This window comes from Mobula birostris, chromosome 10 (genome assembly GCF_030028105.1).
Source record: "Mobula birostris isolate sMobBir1 chromosome 10, sMobBir1.hap1, whole genome shotgun sequence".
NCBI classification, from domain to species: Eukaryota; Metazoa; Chordata; class Chondrichthyes; order Myliobatiformes; family Myliobatidae; genus Mobula; species Mobula birostris.
In genome coordinates this window covers 64,536,401-64,559,349 of record NC_092379.1, presented here as the reverse complement: position 1 = coordinate 64,559,349, position 22,949 = coordinate 64,536,401, and the positions used below count along the sequence as shown (strand labels likewise).

General features: G+C 42.4%; 1 protein-coding gene across 2 annotated transcripts in view; it reads right to left on the bottom strand.

The window, feature by feature from the left end:
- Window positions 1-22,949, bottom strand: part of LOC140204072 (U2 snRNP-associated SURP motif-containing protein-like) — a 108,351-nt gene that overhangs the window by 61,339 nt on the left and 24,063 nt on the right. For both annotated transcript variants that reach the window (XM_072270368.1, XM_072270369.1), the window contains exons 6-11: window positions 16,483-16,550; window positions 15,908-16,029; window positions 15,537-15,616; window positions 15,266-15,431; window positions 8,969-9,177; window positions 1,046-1,089 (exon numbers count right to left, since the gene is read on the bottom strand). In XM_072270368.1, the coding sequence (XP_072126469.1) occupies window positions 1,046-1,089; window positions 8,969-9,177; window positions 15,266-15,431; window positions 15,537-15,616; window positions 15,908-16,029; window positions 16,483-16,550 (689 nt within the window). The remainder of the gene's footprint in view (window positions 1-1,045; window positions 1,090-8,968; window positions 9,178-15,265; window positions 15,432-15,536; window positions 15,617-15,907; window positions 16,030-16,482; window positions 16,551-22,949) is intronic.

The following is a 22,949-nucleotide window of genomic DNA, read 5'->3' as shown; positions in this document are numbered from 1 at the left end:
CAACTTTAATAAGCACATTACTCATCAGTGGTTACCATTACAGGCAATGAATGGATGCTCTGAAATTATCTATATTAATTGCATATTAAATCTACTACACAAACTTTTAATAAAAGATTTTGCTGGTATATAAATGTTCTTGGTGTTTAACCATTATATATTGAAGCTTTAAAAAATTGATCTAATATTTACAAGCTTTTTAGAATACTTTATAACAAAATATAACAATATTTGAAAGTAACAAATGAATGTTTTAAGTTGTTTTCATAAATCAATTGTAGCTGCCACAGAAGAATAGGTGTAATTTATAGTATATTACCTGAAAGTATAAAGTGTCCATAAATTCATGTGTCCGAGTTGATTACTAACAGTAAAAGCTACCCAACAGTGAGGAGCTAACAGGCTCAAACCGTGCTTGTGCATTCTTGTTATCCCACGAAGCCTTGAATATTCGCACAGAACGGCGAAAACCAGCACCAGGCTCCACTCATCTCAGTGTCTCGAGGCACCAGTAGGCCACCACTTCAATCCCCTGTTCCTCTGGTCCATTCATTGTGCTGTGACTAAGGCACACTCTATCCAGAAATCTATTTCCCCAAGATTTTTTCTTAGAGTTATTACGTACCAAGAGACCCCATTCCTCTGAGCAAGACAACACAACACAAACTCAACCAAGCTAATTACTAAGCAACGTCAGAGCATAAGTCTCCTCTTCAATGTTTTAGTCTCTAAAAACCTTTGCTAAAATTAGTTTTAAAAACCTTCTAGTTCCTCTAGCTCTAATTAATGAAACTATGTAAATATAGATGTAACAATTAACTATAAGATATTATTTTATGTTAAACTATCTCCACCGCTATTATTGATAATTTCACTTTCAGATCATGAATAAAGGAACATTTCTATTGTTGCTCGCAGAAATGGGGTTCATCTTTTAAGGCACGTAAATACGTGTAGAAAAAAGTCCTTTGTTTACTCAATGTCTTGTTGCAAATAGCTGCTTAGTCGTAGTAGCAGTAGTAGTAAGAATGAACTGAAAGTGTACCTTTCTGTTGGGATAACCACTTTGACTACGGCTTCGGACAGAGTCTGCACATGAAGTCACATCAAATAGTAAAAATATAAAGAATGTGAGTATTGGCTGGTGAAACACTGCAGGACATACAGCATCAAGAACAAAATAAAAACAACAGTTGATATTTTAATGCTATTTTTACCTGACATTTGATACAAAACAAAAAGAAATTATAAACCAGGCGGACAGCACCAAATACTTCAAAACAGCTTACTCACCAGGGTATTTGGCCTAATATTAAACCTACACATCTGGATTCTGCTAAAAACTTGCTCTTCCCTTGTTTGTTCTGCAGCATATACTTACTCTACTGAGTAATGCAGGATTCATTCGTCAGTTGCTGGGCCTCAGTATAAAAATATTCTAAAATATCACTACATAGATGTAATGCACAGGAGCAAAATACAAACTAAAATAACTTTGTAATAATGTAATCAGAATACTAAACATAATAAAAAATTATAAATAGTTATGACTATCAGTAACCAGCTATATTGCAGTGTTTTTGAACAAAGTGGTAAATAGCATGTCTGTAGTCCAGAAAATAAATCAAAGAACTAATATTAAAAACTATTCTGCAAAAATAGTACAAGATCATGATCACATAAGCTGCATAAAAATGGTTCTGGATGTTCTGTATGAGATAAGTTTGGTTGAATTTGTAATTAAATTAATGGTAGAACAATATGCTAAGATTAGCATATATCAGAAATGGTTAATGCTGAGAAAACATTCTCTCCAACACATTAAACAGTTATTGAAATAATTGTGAACATTACAACATTGTAAAAATATAGACTTGAACATCAAGTTCTACACATGAATATTAACCACTAGAAGTGATAAGTTCAAATTTAACAGTAAGAAAATGTATTTTATTTCTAAAATGCAATATGAATGTTCAGCATCTGAAAATCTTGAAAATACCAGTAATCCTCACTGTATTAAACGATATAAAGCAAGAAAACTGCAAGACATTTTAAGAACTTAGAGGGCAACTATTAAAAAAAGTTTTACAGCCCTAGTTAAAAAGGACTATATTGTGACTAGTACAGAGAACCATAAAATTAAAAGATTTGATAAGACAGTAACATGGAGAGGATGCTTCCACTTATGAAGCAGTCCAAATATAGAATCCAAAAACACAGTAACTAACAATTTCTGCAAAGAAGTGCCTTGGGTAAATAGCAAAGATACATTCAAGGGTAGGGAGGAATGAGATGAAAAATATGTAAGGTGGTTTGTAGCACTAGCCAACTAAACCCTCATAACGTTATTCTGTAAAATCAATACAATAATATTGGATATCACAAAATCAGTTGGATCAATAATAAGTACATTGCTTTGGATACTGTTCAGGGGGGATGACCTAACTGGGGTGGGGTAGGGGGGAGAGAAGTAGACTGCAGTAGTGAAAGGGGATTCCATAGTTAGAGGAGTAGATACAATATTCTGTGTATGTGAAAGAGACACCCAGACGATATGTTGTCTCCAAGGTGCTAAAGTCAGGGATGTCTCCAATCTGGTCCACAGCATTCTAAAGGGGAACGGTGAGCAGCCAGAAGTCCTGGTACATATTGGCACCAATGACATATGTAGGAAAAGGGAGGAGGCCCTGAAAAGAGAACTTAGGGAATTAGATAGGAAGTTGAAAAGCTGGACTTCCTGGGTAGTAATCTCTGTATTGCAGCCTGTGCCATGCATCAGTGAGGGTAAGAATAGGATGATTTGGAAAATAAATGCACGGCTGAGGAAACAGTGCAGGGCTTCAGATTTCGGGATCAGTGCAATCTCTTCTAGGGGAGGTATGGCCTGTACAAAAGAGACAGTCTACACCTGAACCCAAGGGGGACCAATATCCTTGCGAGCAGGTGGAGAGGGTTTAAAACTAAATTGGTAAGGAAATGGGAACCACAGTGATAGGGCTGAGTATGGGGTAGTTGGTATACAGCCAGATGCAGTGTGCAGCGAGTCTGTCAGAAAGGATAGGCAGATTATAGGGCAAAATTGTAGTCAGTGGAACGAGTTGCAGCGTTAAAGGGGGACAAAACTGAAAAGGGTGATGAATACAGGATTAGAGGTGTTATATTTGAATGTATGCAGTACACAGAATAAGGTAGATGATCTTGTAGCACAGTTCGAGATTGGTAGTTATGACATTGTGGGCATCACCAAGTCGTGGGTCAAAGAACATAGTTGGGAACTTAACATTCAAGGATACACATTGTATTTTAAGGACAGGCGGGTTGGCAGAGTGGGTGGGGTAGCTCTGCTGGTAAAAAAAAAATGAAATTAAATTCTTAGAAAAAGGTGACATAAGATCAGAAGATGTAGAATTGTTGTGGATAGAGTTAAGAAGCTGCAAGGTTAAAACAATCCTGATGGGAGTTATATACAGGCCTCCAAACAGTAGCCATGATGTAGACTACAAATTACAACTGGAGACAGAAAAGACATGGCAGAAGGACAATATTAGAATAGTTAAGGGGATTTCTATGCAGGTAGATTGTAAAAATCAGGTTGGTGCAGGATCCCAAGAGAGAGAATTCGTAGAATGCCTACAACTTGGCTTTTTAGAGCAGTTTGTGATTGAGCCCACTAGGGGAAAGGCTATTCTACATTGCGTGCTGTGTAATGACCCAGATTTGAATAGGAATCTTAAGGTAAGGAACCCCTAGGAGGCAGTGATAATATGATAGACCACTCTGCAATTTGAGAGGGAGAAGCTAAAGTCAGATGCATCAGTATTATAGCGGAGTAAAGGGAATTACAGAGACATGAGAGAGGAGCTAGCCAAAGTTGATTTGAAGGGAACACTAGCATGGAGGACAGCAGAACAGCAATAGCCGGAGTTTCTGGGAGCAATTCGGAAAGTTCAGGACACATCCCAAAGAAGTAGTACTCTAAAGGCTGGCTGACAAGGGAAGTCAAAGACAACAAAGCAAGAGAAGAGGCAGATAATAGAACAAAAATTAGTAGTAAGTTAGGAGGACTGGGAAGCTTTTAAAAACCAACAGAAGGCAGCTAAAAAAGTATAAGGAAGGAAAAGACGAAATATGAAGGTAAGCTAGCCAATAATATCAAAGGGGATACCAAATGCTTTTTTCCCCAGGTAAATATAATACTGAGCAAATGTCTTAGACACATGTAAAAAAAATCTGTAAAGCAAAGATCCCTTCAAAAATAATGAAATAAAAATGTTTCTAAATATCAAAAAATTACCATCAAGAGCAGTAAAGAAAAAAAACTCAAATCAATACTTGGTGTGACCACCCTTTGCCTTTAAAATTACATCAATTTTAACTCGCCCTGGGATGCCGTCTAGTCCCGCAGCCTTGCGACTGTCCACTCGTTGGAAACATCTGCGTACCTCAGCCTCAGAAATGACCAGGTTGCAGGTTGTAGTGGTGGCTTTCCTCGGAGGCTCAGAGTAAGCGAGATCGTACCGAGCATAAAATTGACTGAGCTCATCTGTGAGAGAGGCTGCGATGTTGGTGGCACCACAATGTTTGGCTATGCAGCCCTCGCCACAAGTTACGTGTGCTATTCGTTGTGAATCTTGACTCAATCTTCTCCCTATATTGTTGTTTCGCAGCCTTGATAGCTTTGCGCAGATCATGGCTGCTTTTCTTGAGCTCTAGTTGATCTCCAGCGACGTAAGCTCGACGTTGCACTGTAAGTGCTGCTTGCACGGAACTAATGATCCAGGGTTTCGGGTTTGGGAAGACTCCGACTGACTTCTGGGGGGGCAACATCGTTGATGCACTTCCGGATAAAGCACATGACTCCATCAGTGAACTTGGAGACATCCTCATCATGGAAGACATTCCAGTCGATGTCATCAAAGCAGTCCTGCAGCACGGAGGCCGATTGGTTGGACCAACAATGGACGGTTTTAACTATGGCGCCTCTTGTTTCAGCTTCTGCTTGCACGTCGGCAAAAGCAGGATCGAAGAGTGATCTGATTTTCCAAAAGCTGGACGAAGGACAGCTTTGCAAGTGTTGACGAAGGGAGTGTAGGAATGGTCAAGCGTGTAATCTCCACAGGTGCTCACTTAGATGTGCTGACAAAACTTCCGAAGGACTTTCGTCAGCTACGTTAGATTAAAGTCACTGGCGACGATGAAGGTAGCCTCTGGGCGTACAGTCTCCAGGGTGTTGATGGTCTAGTACAGTTCCTTGAGAGCCAGGTCAGTATCAGCCTGTGGCGGAATGTACACTGCTGTGATGATAACAGCCCTGAACTCCCTGGGCAGCCAATAGGGTCTGCACCGCAACACCAGGTATTCCAGGTCTGGAGAACAGAAGAATTTGAGTGCATGCACATTCTGGGGATTGCACTAAGCATTGTTGACCGTGAAGCATACCCCTCCTCCTTTACTCTTCCCAGTGAGGCTTTTCCACCCGTCTTCCCAGAACAGGGAGAACCCAGAGAGCTCGGTGGCATGATCCAGTATCTCCTCCGTCATCCGGGTCTCCATGAAGCACAAAATGCTACATTCCTTTGTTTCCCGCTGATAGGAGATTCCAGCTCTCAGTTCACAAAGCTTGTTATCCAGGGACTGAACGTTAGCCAGGAGTATGCTAGAGAGTGGCAGTCGATCTGCATGCCATCTCAGCCTCAGCAGGTTGCCAGCCCTCCTCCCTTGCCTCCAGCGCTTCTTCCAAGGTAGTGGCGGTATAAGGGATGAGTCTCCAATGGATTGCACAAGCAAGGGATCCCAGTGTAGGAAAGGCGGCACATAATGGGTAAATGCTGTCTGTCTGATGTTCAGATGGGTCAGTTTATCGTATCCGACGTGACTATCATCTACTTGAACAGAATATGCTAAGAAAATCTGAGAAATTAGTAGTATACTGTAGATTTGGAATGGAACTCGCAACAAGGCCGCCGTACACAGCGCCATTGGCTTGAAACTCCTCTCTGCCAAGAAATTTCTGCTTGAGAGACTTGCTGACACGGGATAACCATCTTGAATCTTGTTACTATTGCCACTCTTGCCATGGTATAAGAATTGACAATCTGAAGGCTAAACTGTCACATCTGTCACACCATCACCTTTTAACTTAGTTGTCCTTTGCCCAGTTTGTTTCCTTCCACCCAGCTTTTGTTTCAGTTAATCAGTTTAGTTCATTCAACTCATTATGACTTTGATGTTATCTTTGTCTAATCATGCACTGGGTAAATACCTACAAACTAATCAAGTCTTTATTTGAAAAGTGGTGTATTACTTAATATGCTACTTTAATGAAATACAAAACTTTCTCTGTAACATTTAATTTTTTGGAAAATGAATATTTGGAAATCCAAGATTTTCTCTTTGCTTCTGACACACTAATGCAAAGACAAAAAGTAAACATCTAAAACAAAATTTATAAGAAAAAAAATCTAGGGCACCCAAGACTTTTGCACAGTACTGTAAAGAGTAAAAGAGAGATGAGAGTAGATATCAGACCGCTGGAAAATTATGCTGGAGAGGTAGCAATAGGAGACAAGGAAATGACGGTCAAACTAAATAAATAATTTGCATCCGTCTTCACTGCGGAAGATGTATGCCAGAGGTCTGACAGTGTCAGGGGGCAGAATTGAGTGAAATTGATATTACGAGGGAGAAGGAGCTCAGGAGGATAAAAGGTCTACAGGTGGATATGTCACCTATACCAGATGGACAACACCCCTGAGTTCTGAAAGCAGTGAATAGGGAGATTGCAGAAGCATTGTAATGATCTTTCAAGAATCACTAGATTCTGGCACGGTTTCGGAGGACAAGAAAATTGCAAATATCACTCCATTCTTTTAACAAGGGATGGAGGTAGAAGAAAGGAAATTTATAGTCCAGTCAGTTTGACCTCAGTAGTTGGGAGGATGTTGGAGTCCATCGTTAATGACAAGGTCTTAGGCACATGATAAAATAGACCAAAGTCAGCATGGTTTCCGACAGGGAGAATCTTGCCTGACAAACCTGTTATAATGCATCGAGGAAATAACAAGCAGGTAGACAAAAGAGTCCAGTAGCTCTGGTTTACTTGGAATTTCAGAAGGCCTTTGACAAGGTGCCTCACAAGAGGCTGCTTAACAAGAGCTCACGGTATTACAAGAAAGGTATTAGGATGGATAAAGCAGTGGCAGATTGGCAGGAGGCAAAGAGTGGGAATAAGGAGAGTCTTTTCTGCCTGGCTGCCAGTGACTAGCTGTGTTCTGCGCGGGTCGGCATTGGGACTGTTTTGTTTTACATTATGTGTCAAATATTTGAATAATAGCTTTATGGCCAAATTTGCGGACAATACAAAGATAGGTGGAGGCCAAGTAGTGTTGAGGAAGTAGGGAGGCTGCAGAAGGACAAGACAGTTTGGGGGATGGGCAAAGAAGTGGCAGATAGAATACAGTGTTGGGAAGTGTATGGTCACGCACTTTGGTAGAAGGAACAAAAGTGTATGCTATTTCCTAAACAGGAAGAAAATTCAAAAATCAAAGTGCAAAGGTACTTGGGAGTCATTGGGCAAGATTCACTGAAGGTTAACTTACAGGTTGAGTCAGTGGTGAGGAAGGCAAATCCAATGTTAATATTCATTTTGAGAGGACTAGAATACAAAAGCAAGGATGTAATGCTGAGGGTTTATAAGACACTGTTAAGGCCTCACTTGGAGTATTGTGAGCAGTTTTGGGCCCCTTATCTAAGAAAGGCTGTGTTGACATTGAAATGGGTTCAGAGGAGATTCACAAGAACAATTCCGGAAATTAAAGGGCTATCTTATGAGGAGTGTTTGATGGCTCTGGGCATGTACTCACTGGAATTCAGAAAAATGAGGGGGGGGGGGTAATCTCATTGACCTATTGAATATTGAAGGACCCAGATAGAATGGACATGGAGACTATGTTCCCTATAGAGGGGGAGTCTAGGACGAGAAGGCACAGTCTCAGAATACCTAGAACAGAGATGAGAAGGGATTTCTTTAGCCAGAAAATAGCGAATCTGTGGAATTCGTTGCCACAGGCGGCTGTGGAGGACAGGTCACTTGGTGTATTTAAGGCAGAGGTTGATAGGTTCTCGATTGGTCAGGGTATGAAAGGTTATGGGAAGAAGCAGGAGAATGAGGTGAAGAGGGAAAATGGATCAGCCATGATGAAATGGCAGAGTAGACTCAATGGGCCGAATGTCCTAATTCAGCTCCTCTATTTTATGACCTTTATGGTCTTTATCAACTATTGCTGATTCTGAAGGCCAACTTGTAATAAATTTTAAAAATGCAAAAAGTATTCTTAGTTTCTTAGTGCTGCTTTTTACAAGCATTAAGTACTAAGGTATGAATTTTGTTGTACAGCAGACAATGCTAATGTGATGGTTGTCATCCAGATGCAAATTCTTTTAATGGGCAATTATTGATTGATTCATTATTTTTTATAAGTTAAAGATGCACAAAAGGATCAGTAAATGGAGAGATTCCATCTGACCTTTAACAGATCAATATGGACGTAACAAGCGCTATTCTCATAAACCTAAGGCTGCTAAATAACACTGTCATAAAAGTATCACCAAGACAAAGAATAAAATATTGCAAATCCAGCTTACTCAAAGGAACTTATATTTTGCCCAGGCCATCAGTCCATATCAGAAGTACTAAATTTGAGTTGAAATAAATTGGTGATGGCAAGATTCCAAACTTCCAAATAAATAAATCCTAATTTATTTTCACTTTGACATTTCATACACAGTAAAATGCTCTTTACAAACACTTCAAAAATTATTACATTTTAAAACTACAAGAAAGAAAGAACAGGTCAAAGGAAATTAACAATCAAACAAATGAATACTTACAACACTAGTAATATCTTACATCTGCATTTAACTTCTGGTTCTCAAGCATGCACATGAATCATTTACATCTTTTTACCTTCTCAAATTCCTCCTTGGATTTTGATGGTCGGAGTGGCATATCAGGGTTCTTCAGTCTCACTCTAGGCTGTGCATTAAAAGGTAAACCCGATGGAGGAGGAGGAAGAGTCAATTCCATCATAGCTGGTGGAATATATATAGGGTATGGAGGGGTGGGCACTGCCTTCCCCCAACCCAGCTTCATTTCATATCCCATTATAAATTTCCCTGTAAACATGACACCAGACTTGATCTTTAGCACATCAGAGAACTTGGTTTCACCTTGAAGAATTTATTTAAAACTATTAACCAAAAAGTCACCGCAAATATTCGAACATGTTACAATTTTGCATCACTGCAAAATGTTATAGATTGTTTGTCAGCAAAGTTTTCTGTAAACATTAAAAGTTAAACAGATTTTGATATACAAAATACAACGGGTTAGAAATTCACACAAAATGCTGGAGGAACTGAGCAGGTCAAGTAGCAACTATGAAAAGAGTAAACAGTCGACATTTTGAGCCAAGACCCTTCTTCAGGCAAACAACAGGAATTCTGCAGATGCTGGAAATTCAAGCAACACACATCAAAGTTGCTGGTGAACACAGCAGGCCAAGCAGCATCTGTAGGAAGAGGTGCAGTCGATGTTTCAGGCCGAGACCTTTCGTCAGGACTAACTGAAGGAAGAGTGAGTAAGGGATTTGAAAGTTGGAGGGGGAGGGGGAGATCCAAAATGATAGGAAAAGACAGGAGGGGGAGGGATAGAGCCTGGACAGGTGATTGGCAAACGGGGATACGAGAGGATCATGGGACAGGAGGTCCGGGAAGAAAGACAGGGGGGGGGGGGGGACCCAGAGGATGGGCAAGAGGTATATTCAGAGGGACAGAGGGAGAAAAAGGAGAGTGAGAGAAAGAATGTGTGCATAAAAATGAGTAACAGATGGGGTACGAGGGGGAGGTGGGGCATTAGCAGAAGTTAGAGAAGTCGATGTTCATGCCATCAGGTTGGAGGCTACCCAGACGGAATATAAGGTGTTGCTCCTCCAACCTGAGTGTGGCTTCATCTTTACAGTAGAGGAGGCCGTGGATAGACATGTCAGAATGGGAATGGGATGTGGAATTAAAATGTGTGGCCACTGGGAGATCCTGCTTTCTCTGGCAGACAGAGCGTAGATGTTCAGCAAAACAGTCTCCCAGTCTGCGTCGGGTCTCGCCAATATATAAAAGGCCACAGCGGGAGCACCGGACGCAGTATATCACCCCAGTCAACTCACAGGTGAAGTGTTGCCTCACCTGGAAGGACTGTTTGGGGCCCTGAATGGTGGTAAGGGAGGAAGTGTAAGGGCATGTGTAGCACTTGTTCTGCTTACACGGATAAGTGCCAGGAGGGAGATCAGTGGGGAGGGATGGGTGGGGGACGAATGGACAAGGGAGTTGTGTAGGGAGCGATCCCTGCGGAATGCAGGGGGGGGGGGGAAGATGTGCTTAGTGGTGGGATCCCGTTGGAGGTGGCGGAAGTTACGGAGAATAATATGTTGGACCCGGAGGCTGGTGGGGTGGTAGGTGAGGACCAGGGGAACCCTATTCCTAGTGGGGTGGCGGGTGGATGGAGTGAGAGCAGATGTACGTGAAATGGGGGAGATGCGTTTAAAAGCAGAGTTGATAGTGGAGGAAGGGAAGCCCCTTTCTTTAAAAAAAGGAAGACATCTCCCTCGTCCAAGAATGAAAAGCCTCATCCTGAGAGCAGATGTGGCGGAGACGGAGGAATTGCGAAAAGGTGTTTTTGCAAGAGACAGGGTGAGAAGAGGAATAGTCCAGATAGCTGTGAGAGTCAGTAGGCTTATAGTAGACATCAGTGGATAAGCTGTCTCCAGAGACAGAGACAGAAAGATCTAGAAAGGGGAGGGAGGTGTCGGAAATGGACCAGGTAAACTTGAGGGCAGGGTGAAAGTTGGAGGCAAAGTCAATAAAGTCAACGAGTTCTGCATGCGTGCAGGAAGCAGCGCCAATGCAGTCGTCCATGTAGCGAAGGAAAAGTGGGGGACAAATACCAAAATAGGCACGGAACATAGATTGTTCCACAAAACCAACAAAAAGGCAGGCATAGCTAGGACCCATCCGGGTGCCCATAGCTACACCTTTAGTTTGGAGGAAGTGGGAGGAGCCAAAGGAGAAATTATTAAGAGTAAGGACTAATTCCGCTAGATGGAGCAGAGTGGTGGTAGAGGGGAACTGATTAGGTCTGGAATCCAAAAAGAAGCGTACAGCTTTGAGACCATCCTGATGGGGGATGGAAGTATATAAGAACTGGACATCCATGGTGACAATAAAGCGGTGGGGGCCAGGGAACTTAAAATCATCAAAAAGTTTAAGAGCGTGAGAAGTGTCACGAACATAGGTCGGAAGGGATTGAACAAGGGGTGATAAAACCGTGTCGAGGTATGCAGAAATGAGTTCGGTGGGGCAGGAGCAAGCTGAGACAATAGGTCGGCCAGGACAGGCAGGTTTGTGGATCTTGGGTAGGAGGTAGAGACGGGAAGTGCGGGGACAACTCGCGGATACCTCCTCTTATTTACCCCTCGATCGTGACCCCACTAAGGAGCACCAGGCCATTGTCTCCCACACCATCACCGACTTTATCCGCTCAGGGGATCTCCCATCCACTGCTACCAACCTTATAGTTCCCACACCCCGCACTTCCCGTTTCTACCTCCTACCCAAGATCCACAAACCTGCCTGTCCTGGCCGACCTATTGTCTCAGCTTGCTCCTGCCCCACCGAACTCATTTCTGCACACCTCGACACGGTTTTATCACCCCTTGTTCAATCCCTTCCGACCTATGTTCGTGACACTTCTCACGCTCTTAAACTTTTCGATGATTTTAAGTTCCCTGGCCCTCACCGCTTTATTTCCACCATGGATGTCCAGTCCCTATATACTTCCATCCCCCATCAGGAAGGTCTCAAAGCTGTACGCTTCTTTTTGGATTCCAGACCTAATCAGTTCCCCTCTACCATCACTCTGCTCCGTTCAGCAGAATTAGTCCTTACTCTTAATAATTTCTCCTTTGGCTCCTCCCACTTCCTCCAAACTAAAGGTGTAGCTATGGGCACCCGGATGGGTCCTAGCTATGCCTGCCTTTTTGTTGAGTTTGTGGAACAATCTATGTTCCATGCCTATTCTGGTATCTGTCCCCCACTTTTCCTTCGCTACATCGACGACTGCATTGGCGCTGCTTCCTGCACGCATGCAGAACTTGTTGACTTTATTAACTTTGCCTCCAACTTTCACCCTGCCCTCAAGTTTACTGGTCCATTTCCAACTCCCCTTTCTAGATCTTTCTGTCTCTGTCTCTGGAGACAGCTTATCCACTGATGTCTACTATAAGCCTACTGACTCTCACAGCTATCTGGACTATTCCTCTTCTCACCCTGTCTCTTGCAAAAACGCCATTCCCTTTTCACAATTCCTCCGTCTCCGCCACATCTGCTCTCAGGATGAGGCTTTTCATTCTAGGACGAGGGAGATGTCTTCCTTTTTTTAAAGAAAGGGGCTTCCCTTCCTCCACTATCAACTCTGCTTTTAAACGCACCTCCCCCATTTCACGTACATCTGCTCTCACTCCATCCTCCCCCCACCCCACTAGGAATAGGGTTCCCCTGGTCCTCACCTACCACCCCACCAGCCTCCGGGTCCAACATATTATTCTCCGTAACTTCCGCCACCTCCAACCGGATCCCACCACTAAGCACATCTTTCCCTCCCCCCCCCCCTCTGCATTCCGCAGGGATCGCTCCCTACACAACTCCCTTGTCCATTCGTCCCCCCCATCCCTCCCCACTGATCTCCCTCCTGGCACTTATCCGTGTAAGCGGAACAAGTGCTACACATGCCCTTACACTTCCTCCCTTACCACCATTCAGGGCCCCAAACAGTCCTTCCAGGTGAGGCAACACTTCACCTGTGAGTCAACTGGGGTGATATACTGCGTCCGGTGCTCCCGATGTAGCCTTTTATATATTGGCGAGACCCGACGCAGACTGGGAGACCGTTTTGCTGAACATCTACGCTCTGTCCACCAAAGAAAGCAGGCCACACATTTTAATTCCACATCCCATTCCCATTCTGACATGTCTATCCACGGCCTCCTCTACTGTAAAGATGAAGCCACACTCAGCTTGGAGGAACAACACCTTATATTCCGTCTGGGTAGCCTCCAACCTGATGGCATGAACATCAACTTCTCTAACTTCCGCTAAGGCCCCACCTCCCCCTCGTACCCTATCTGTTACTCATTTTTATGCACACATTCTTTCTCTCACTCTCCTTTTTCTCCCTCTGTCCCTCTGAATATACCTCTTGCTCATCCTCTGGGTCCCCCCCCGCCACCCCCGTCTTTCTTCCGGACCTCCTGTCCCATGATCCTCTCGTATCCCCTTTTGCCTATCACTTGTCCAGCTCTTGGCTCTATCCCTCCCCCTCCTGTCTTCTCCTATCATTTTGGATCTCCCCCTCCCCCTCCAACTTTCAAATCCCTTACTCACTCTTCCTTCAGTTAGTCCTGACGAAGGGTCTCGGCCTGAAACGTCGACTGCACCTCTTCCTACAGATGCTGCTTGGCCTGCTGCGTTCACCAGCAACTTTGATGTGTGTTACCCTTCTTCAGGACTGCTTTTCTTGTGTTAGAACACAAAATACGCTGCAGATGCTGGGGTCAAAGCAACACTCACAACACGCTGGAGGAACTCAGCAGGTCGGGCAACATCCGTGAAGACGATCGTCTCCACGGATGCTGCCCAACCTGCTGAGTTCCTCCAGCGTGTTGTGAGTGTTTCTTGTGTTAGAAATTGCTGGGTGTGAAAAAACCCCACCAAACTGAGTCAAGATAAATGTGATGAAATGTAAATTGCCAAAGCCAGTTGATGAATATATGCATAACTTAGTTGCTACATGTGGAAAGACGGAAACTATTCATTAACCTCCTCACAAAGTGTCTGAAATTATAGGATTCGTTCTGTGAAAACTAATGAAATTTGAGCAGATGTTTAGGCCTAGTAAGTAATAGAAAATTGTGTTAACGGTTTATTGCACAAACAAAAACTGAATAATTTAAACTGAAATCTCACTCCAACCACGACAGTGCACACAGCTAATCTATGAATTACTTTGTTTTCTTTTTTCTCTCACTCCCTCTCCATTCCCCTCCCCCTTTCTCACTCTCTCCCCTCTCTTTATCTAATCTGTTAACTCATCCTATTTCTTTCTCCTTTATTTCCCTATTTCTTTCTCAAACCTTTAATTACTTAAGATGAAACAATTGTACACAAGATCTCAGATGACTAATCAACTCTCCATGCAATTAATAATGATCATTTCCAATAATTTGAGGTAAATAGTACAACACAAAAGGAAAAATATCATTTCCCAGCAATCTTTGTTAGAATGGCACACTCTAGCAACTTCTGGGCCACTGTTCTTACTGTACATTCGAGCCCTCCATATCCACGGGTTCCGCATTCATGGATTCAACCAACCGCGGATCGAAAACATTCGAAAAGAAATTCCAGAAAGTTCCAAAAAGCAGAACCTGAATTTGCCGCGCGCCGAGCACTACACTGAATCTACGCAAATGAAGTGATGGGTAGGCATACCCTGCTGTAGCCTCCCGCCTTTTCACAGATCCCCAGTCTTTCTCCAGCACTCATTGTTTGACCATTCTTCGCCTCGCATCTTGTTCATTCACTACTTGTGTGAGTGAGGGGAAGTAGTTTAAGGCTAGTAAGGGATGGCTGGCTAGCTAGCTATGTAAAGCGCTACAGCCTCAAGAACTTAAGGATCATGGGAGAATCGGCATCGGCTGATACCGAGGCAGCATCAGCGTTCCCAGAAGAGCTACGATGGTTGCGTCTGTACTGAACATGTACAGACTTTTTTTCTTGTCATTATTCCCTAAACAATACAGTATAACAACTATTTACATTGTATTAGGTATTACAAGTAATCTAGAGATGATTTAAAGTATACAGGAGGATGTGCGTAGGTTATATGCAAATATTACACCATTTTATATAACGCACTTGAGCATCCACGGATTTTGGTATCCACGGGAGGTCCTGGAACCAAGAGACGACTGCATACTGTTTTACAAAATTCACAACAGCATGTTTAGACACTTGAAATAAAATTCCTAAGTCATACTCAAAAGACCTGTGACATTTAAATCAAAGTGAGCCCTTGCCTCCTGTAGGATTTATAAAACATTGACAAGATTATCCAATTTCATAAACATTGAACTTTCAATTTTATTTTACTCACCATTGAGAGATTTAAGGGCTTTATCTGCATGCTTTCTGTTCATGAAGGCAACAAAACCACAGTTTCGGAGTCTAGCTCTTTCCTCCTCTGTTCTAGGCCACATGATTTTTACACTTGCCAAAGGTCCAAATTTACCAAATTCCTTGCAAAGCATCTCTTCATCCATCTAATGAAGAAAGAGAATTTTTAACCTAAAACTATCTTGACAAAAAAAAACTCCTTTATTCAGATATATTAAATATAATGAACTATGATAGAGGTTTGATGATACCTGTGGGTTTATGTTCCCAACGTACAAATTTGTAGTATGAGGATCTCCTGAATCATATGACCCTGGAGTTTCATCAAGCACTAGATGGAATGGAAAGCAAATGAATTTCAAATCAGCAATTTGTATTTCTGCAACATACAAGTGAATTTCTTGTGCCTGAGATATTGCTATAATCTAATGCTGCATTTCCTTAAATTAAAAGAGTTCACTCCCTCACCCAGTAAATACAACTTATTCTGGATATATGCCATAAATCAAAGAAATAATTGGTATTCAAATCAATACAACACAAAGGATATCAATTAACTTCACTTCCAAATCACTATACTATTAACATTCTACTGTAAATGAAGAGTGAAATGTGTGCTTACAGACACGCCTGTTTATCTGGTATTCTGTTTCAGGAGGCATTGGTTCAAATCTACTTGGTCTTAAACTTCCCTCTTTCACCCTTTTCTTATTTTTATGCCTCTCTTCACGCTCTTCTTGAATCCTGTTGGTAATAAAAGTTACCACTTTAAATAATGTGCCATAAATACTCAATTCTATATCTCTAAAAAACATTACTATTGACGTACAGGGACTTCTTGGGTTACAAATGACCTGACTTACAGAATTCAACTTTAAGTAAATTCTCCCAGACATTTTTAAAGCATTTTTCAAGGTAGCATGAATAATAATGTTTCACAGTATTCATTAATGATTCTATATAAAATATATTCCATTAGATTAATTATGGATAGTGTTAAGATGATTACTGAATGTGATGTAAGAATTATAGTAAACAAATATAAAGTGGTATGATACCAGTAGCAAAACAATATAGATGCTCCTGACTTAAAGAGAAATTGCCTTACAGCCAGTTCCCACTTACAGAGCCTTATGCATCCTGGGAAATGCCTGCAGTTAGGAAACTAAAATTAAATACTAATTTTCATTGACTTACTGTTTGAGCTCTTCTTTGAATATTTCCAAATTACTCTTCTTTTTCTCATCTTTTAATTTTTTGATGTTCTAAATGAAAATAAAACAAAGTTACTATCTTTTACATAAACATAAACAAATCAAATTAAAATAAAGCAAAGCACTGAAGTACAGCAAATTGGTGATAAATATAGGAAATGCTGGAAGAACTCAACAGGTGAGAAAAGAAATACAATTAACCTTCTAGAAAAAGAGTTAGTCTTTTTCTAGAAAGTTTGGGAAAAGTGAAGGATGGAATAAAGGAAATTACTCTGATAGGGTTAAATAATGGGAGAATTAAGGGGCAATTAAGATCACCTTTAGTTTTTTTGGAAATGTGTTGCTAATGTTATAAACGAATGTATATTTAGTGTAATGATGTATAGTCTGGCATACATTCCTCTCCCAGGGCAAAAAAAAAGGATGGTAAGCAAAATGGTCAGTTCTTGCACAAACAGATAGAAAATATGAGTTACTTAAGTTGCAGAATTTTAAACTGAGCCTTGCAGTGGTCTCCTTTACAGGGCAAGACCAGAGGCAGATCGGGAAGCTAGTTTGTCAAGCACTTTTGCTCATTTCCCATAGCCCCTGTATCTCCCAGTTGCCAACCGTAGTAATTCTCTTTCACATTCCCACACTAACATGTTTGTTCTCAATCTCCTCGACTGCCAGGCTAAGAATAAACGCAAACCAGAGAAACAGCACTTCATATTCTGCCTGAGCAGCTTCCAACCAGACCGCAGGAATACTGAGCTCTCCAACTTACAGTAACTGATCCCCGTGTCACTTTTATCTCCTCCTAATCCACCTGATCACATCACCTTCTTTCTCCTTCCTCACCCTCTCCATCTGTCCATTACCCACATACTCCTCCCACTGATTCCCGTCCCCACTTCTTTCCCTTTAGTCCAAGCTCCACTTTCCTGTCCTATCAGATTCCACCATATGCTCACGTGTCTGTCAACAGTAACTCCACCCCTCCCTACTTCTTTGGTGCACTAGCTATCTCTCCTCTCTCAGTCCAGATTAGATTAGATTATGAGGACACACAGTCCTCTTTTATTGTCATTTAGTAATGCATACATTAAGAAATGATACAATGTTCCTCCGGTGTGATATCACAGAAACACAAGGCAGACCAAGACTGAAAAACTGACAAAAAACACATAATTATAACATATACTTAAAACAGTGCAAGCAATACTGTAACTTGATGAAGAACAGGCCATGGGCACGGTAAAAAAAAGTTCAAAATCTCTTGGAAGTCCCATCATCTCACGCAGACAGGAGAAGGAAGAAAACTCTCCCTGCCATGAGCTTCCAGCGCCACAAACTTGCCAATGCAGCACCCTAGAAGCACCCGACCACAGTCCAACTCTGAGTTGTCCGAGAACTTCGAGCCTCTGACCAGCCCTCCGACACCGAGCACTGAGCACCATCTCTGCCGAGCGCTTACCCCAGCCCCGGCTGCCAGCAACAGGCAAAGCCGAGGATTTGGGGCCTTCCCTCTGGAATTTCTCGATCGCACAGTAGCAGCCGCAGCGAACCAGGCATTTCATAAGTTTCTCCAGATGTTCCTCCGTGCTTCTCACGTCTGTCTCCATCAAATCAGAATTGTGCATCAGGGGTCTCCACCCCTCATGATGGATGAGGGGTCTCCACCCGGAACATTGATTGCCTATTTCCCTCCATAAACATCGTCTTTTCTGCTGACTTCCTCCAACATTTTATATGTTACTCTATTTGCAGTCTTTTATGTCTATATCAGGTGTTTTTCCTTGAGCATGCATTGCACTAGATGCAGTAGTGCAGGAAACTACAGACAAAAACCTCATCTCAAAATTCAAGGTTGTTTATTCTCATGTAAAGCAGAACGAAATTATTTTTACTCTAAATCCAACGCAGCATTAACAAAAATTTAAGCCTAAAGAACACAATGAAAACAATAAGTATAAAAACAATCCTATAAATCACAAATTACATTACTGTTTTATACATAGACTGATTGTATATGTATCCACTGACCTAGGTGACGTGTATGTAGTGTGGCGCGGGGTGGTGGGGTGCGTTAATGTGTGGAAGAGTTGATCAGCCTGACTGCCTGGGGAAAGTTACAGTTTTTAAGACTAGTTGCCCTGGCGCACCACTCACATGCCTCTTCACATCAGTGGCACAGCAGTGGAAACTGCAAGCAGTTTCGATCTCCTGGGAGTGCACATTTCCCACAACCTTCATGGAATAGTTTTACCTATTTATTCCAGATAGTTATTTCTTTTTCATAATTGCTGTTTTCAAAATATTCATATTCTCTTACTCTGCATCACAGTAAATAGCCAATCATTTTGAATGCTGATGTTAGCAAAGACGACGACAGAACAATGGCTGGAGCTTCTGACAGCAATTCAGATACAGGATAGACACATCCCAAAATGTAGTTTTCTAAAGGCAGAATGATGCAACCATGGCTGAGAAGGGAAGTAAAAGACAACATAAAAGTAAAAGAGGAGGCATATAATAGAGCAAAAATTAGTGAGTAGTTTGAAAGATTGGAAAGCTTCGAAAAATTGACAGAAAGCAACTAAAAAGCCATAATGGAAGAAAAGATTAAATCTGCAAGTAAACTAGCCTATAATGTCAAAGATACCTAAAGTCTTTTCCATTTATATACTGTAAAGAGTAAAAGAGAAGTGATAATGGATTATCAGACTGCTAGAAAATGACATTGCAGAGGTAGTAATGGGGGACAAGGAGATGGTGGATGAAATATGTATTTTGCATCTGCCTTCACTGTGGAAGACACGCGGGGTCAGAGGTGAGTGCAATTGATATTACTAGGGAGAAGATGCTTGGGAAGCTGAAAGGTCTGAAGGTGGATATGTCACCTGGACCAGATCGACTACACCCCAAGGTTCTGAAAGAGGTGGCTGGGGAGATTGTGGTGGCATTGGTAATGATCTTTCAAGAATCACCAGATTCTGGCATGGTTCCGGAGGACTGGAAATTGCAAATGTCACTCCACCCTTGAAGAAGGAGGTACTAGAATGAAATTCATAGGTCAGAAGATGTTGGAGTCCAGTGTTAAAGATGAGGCCTCAGGATACTTGGAGGCACATGATAAAACAGACCAAAGTCAATACGGTTTCCTTAAGGAAAAATCTCCCCTGATAAATCTATTGGAGATCTTTGAGAAGATAACAAGCAGAATAGACAAAGGAGAGTCAGTGAACTTTGTTTACTTGGATTTTCAGAAGGCCTCTGACAAGGTACCGCACAAAAGGCTGGTCAACGCAATAAGAATCCGTGGTGTTACAGGAAAGATACTAGCATGGATAGGTTGGCTGATTGGTAGGAGGCAAAGAGTGAGAACAAAGAGAGCCTTTTCCACCTGGCTGCTGGTGACTAGTAGTGTTCCGCAGGGGTCAGTATTGAGACCATTTTGTTTTACATTATATGTCAATAATTTGAAGAACAGAATTGATGGCTTTGTAGCCAAATTTGCAGATGATATGAAGACAGGTGGAGGGGCAGGTAGTGATTAGGAAGCAGAGAGTTAAAATCCTTTGTGCAAACTGACCTGGGAGGCTTTGTGCAGGATTCCCTAAAGGTTAAATTGTAGGTTGAGTCAGTGGTGAGGCAGGCGAATGCAATGTTAGCATTTGTTCTAAGAAGACTAGAATGTAAAAGAGTGTAATGCTGAGGCTTTACAAGGCACTGGTGAGGCCTCACTTAAAAGTATTTTGAGCTGTTTGAACTAAGAAAGGATGTCCTCACAATGGATAGGGTTCTGATGATAGGGTTCACGAAAATGAGCATTTGATGGCTCTAGGCCTTAAATCACTGAAATTTAAATGAATGAGGGGGGAATCGCAATGAAACATTCAATGTTGAAGGGCTGTCCTGTGGGGGGGATGCCTTATTCAGACAGTGAGGACAATATGAGTGAGGGTGAAGTTCTGGAGCATGTTGATATTAAGGGAGAGGAGGTGTTGGAGTTGTTAAAATATATTAGGACGGATAAGTCCCCGGGGCCTGACGGAATATTCCCCAGGCTGCTCCATGAGGTGAGGGAAGAGATTGCTGAGCCTCTGGCTAGGATCTTTATGTCCTCGTTGTCCACGGGAATGGTACTGGAGGATTGGAGGGAGGCGAATGTTGTCCCCTTGTTCAAAAAAAGTAGTAGGGATAGTCCGGGTAATTATAGACCAGTGAGCCTTACGTCTGTGGTGGGAAAGCTGTTGGAAAAGATTCTTAGAGATAGGATCTATGGGCATTTAGAGAATCATGGTCTGATCAGGGACAGTCAGCATAGCTTTCTGAACGGCAGATCGTGTCTAACAAGCCTGATAGAGTTCTTTGAGGAGGTGACCAGGCATATAGATGAGGGTAGTGCAGTGGATGTGATCTATATGGATATCAGTAAGGCACTTGACAAGGTTCCACACAATAGGCTTATTCAGGAAATCAAAAGGCATTGGATCCAGGGAAGTTTGGCCAGGTGGATTCAGAATTGGCTTGCCTGCAGAAGGCAGAGGGTCATGGTGGAGGGAGTACATTCGGATTCGAGGATTGTGACTAGTAGTGTCCTACAAGGATCTATTCCGGGATCTCTACTTTTCGTGATTTTTATTAACGACCTGAATGTGGGGGTAGAGGGGTGGGTTGGCAAGTTTGCAGATGACACAAAGGTTGGTGGTGTTGTAGATAGTGTAGAGGATTGTTAAAGATTGCAGAGAGACATTGATAGGATGCAGAAGTGGGCTGAGAAGTAGCAGATGGAGTTCAACCCAGAGAAGTGTGAGGTGGTACACTTTGGAAGGACAAACTCCAAGGCAGAGTACAAAGTAAATGAAAGGATACTTGGTAGTGTGGAGGAGAAGAGGGATCTGGGGGTACATGTCCACTGATCCCTGAAAGTTGTCTCACAGGTAGATAGGGTAGTTAAGCAAGCTTATGGGGTGTTAGCTTTCATAAGTTGAAGGATAGAGTTTAAGAGTCGCAATGTAATGATGCAGCTCTATAAAACTCTGGTTAGGCCACAGTTGGAGTAGTGTCCAGTTCTGGTCAACTCACTATAGGAAGGATGTGGAAGCATTGGAAAGGGCACAGAGGTGATTTAGACCATAAGACCATAAGACAAAGGAGCAGAAGTAGGCCATTCGGCCGATCAAGTCTGCTCCGCCATTTTATCATGAGCTGATCCGTTTTCTCCTATTTAGTCCCACTCCCCTGTCTTCTCACCATAACCTTTGATGCCCTGGCTACTCAGATACCTATCAATCTCTGCCTTAAATACACCCAATGACTTGGCCTCCACTGCTGCCCGTGGCAACAAATTCCATAGATTCACCACCCTCTGACTAAAAAAATTTCTTCCCATTTCTGTTCTGAATGGGCGCCCTTCAATCCTTAAGTCATGCCCTCTCGTACTAGACTCCCCCATCATGGGAAACAACTTTGCCACATCCACTCTGTCCATGCCTTTTAACATTCGAAATGTTTCTATGAGGTCTCCCCTCATTCTTCTAAACTCCAAGGGATACAGTCCAAGAGCGGACAAATGTTCCTCATATGTTAACTCTCTCATTCCTGGAACCATTCTAGTGAATCTTCTCTGTACCCTCTCCAACGTCAGCACATCCTTTCTTAAATAAGGAGACCAAAACTGCCCACAGTACTCCAAGTGAGGTCTCACCAGCACCTTATAGAGCCTCAACATCACATCCCTGCTCCTATACCCTATTCCTCTAGAAATGAATGCCAACATTGCATTTGCCTTCTTCACTACTGACTCAACCTGGAGGTTAACTTTAAGGGTATTCTGTATGAGGACTCCCAAGTCCTGTTGCACCTCAGAACTTTGAATTCTTTCTCCATTTAAATAATAGTCTACAACAGGAATTCTGCAGATGCTGGAAATTCAAGCAACACACATAAAAGTTGCTGGTGAACGCAGCAGGCCAGGCAGCATCTCTAGGAAGAGGTGCAGTCGACGTTTCAGGTCGAAATCCTTCGTCAGGACCCTATTTCTCTGCCCATTCTTCCAATCTATCCAAGTCTCTCTGCAGATTCTCCGTTTCCTCAGCACTACCGGCCCCTCCACCTATATTCGTATCGTCAGCAAACTTAGCCACAAAGCCATCTATTCCATAATCTAAATCGTTGACGTACAATGTAAAAAGAAGTGGCCCCAACACTGATCCCTGCGGAACACCACTGGTAACCGGCAGCCAACCAGAATAGGATCCCTTTATTCCCACTCTCTGTTTCCTGCCAATCAGCCAACGCTCTATCCACGTATGTAACTTTCCCGTAATTCCATGGGCTCTTATCTTGTTAGGTAGCCTCATGTGTGGCACCTTGTCAAAGGCCTTCTGAAAATCCAAATATACAACATCCACTGCATCTCCCTTGTCTAGCCTACTGGTAATTTCCTCAAAAAATTGTAATAGG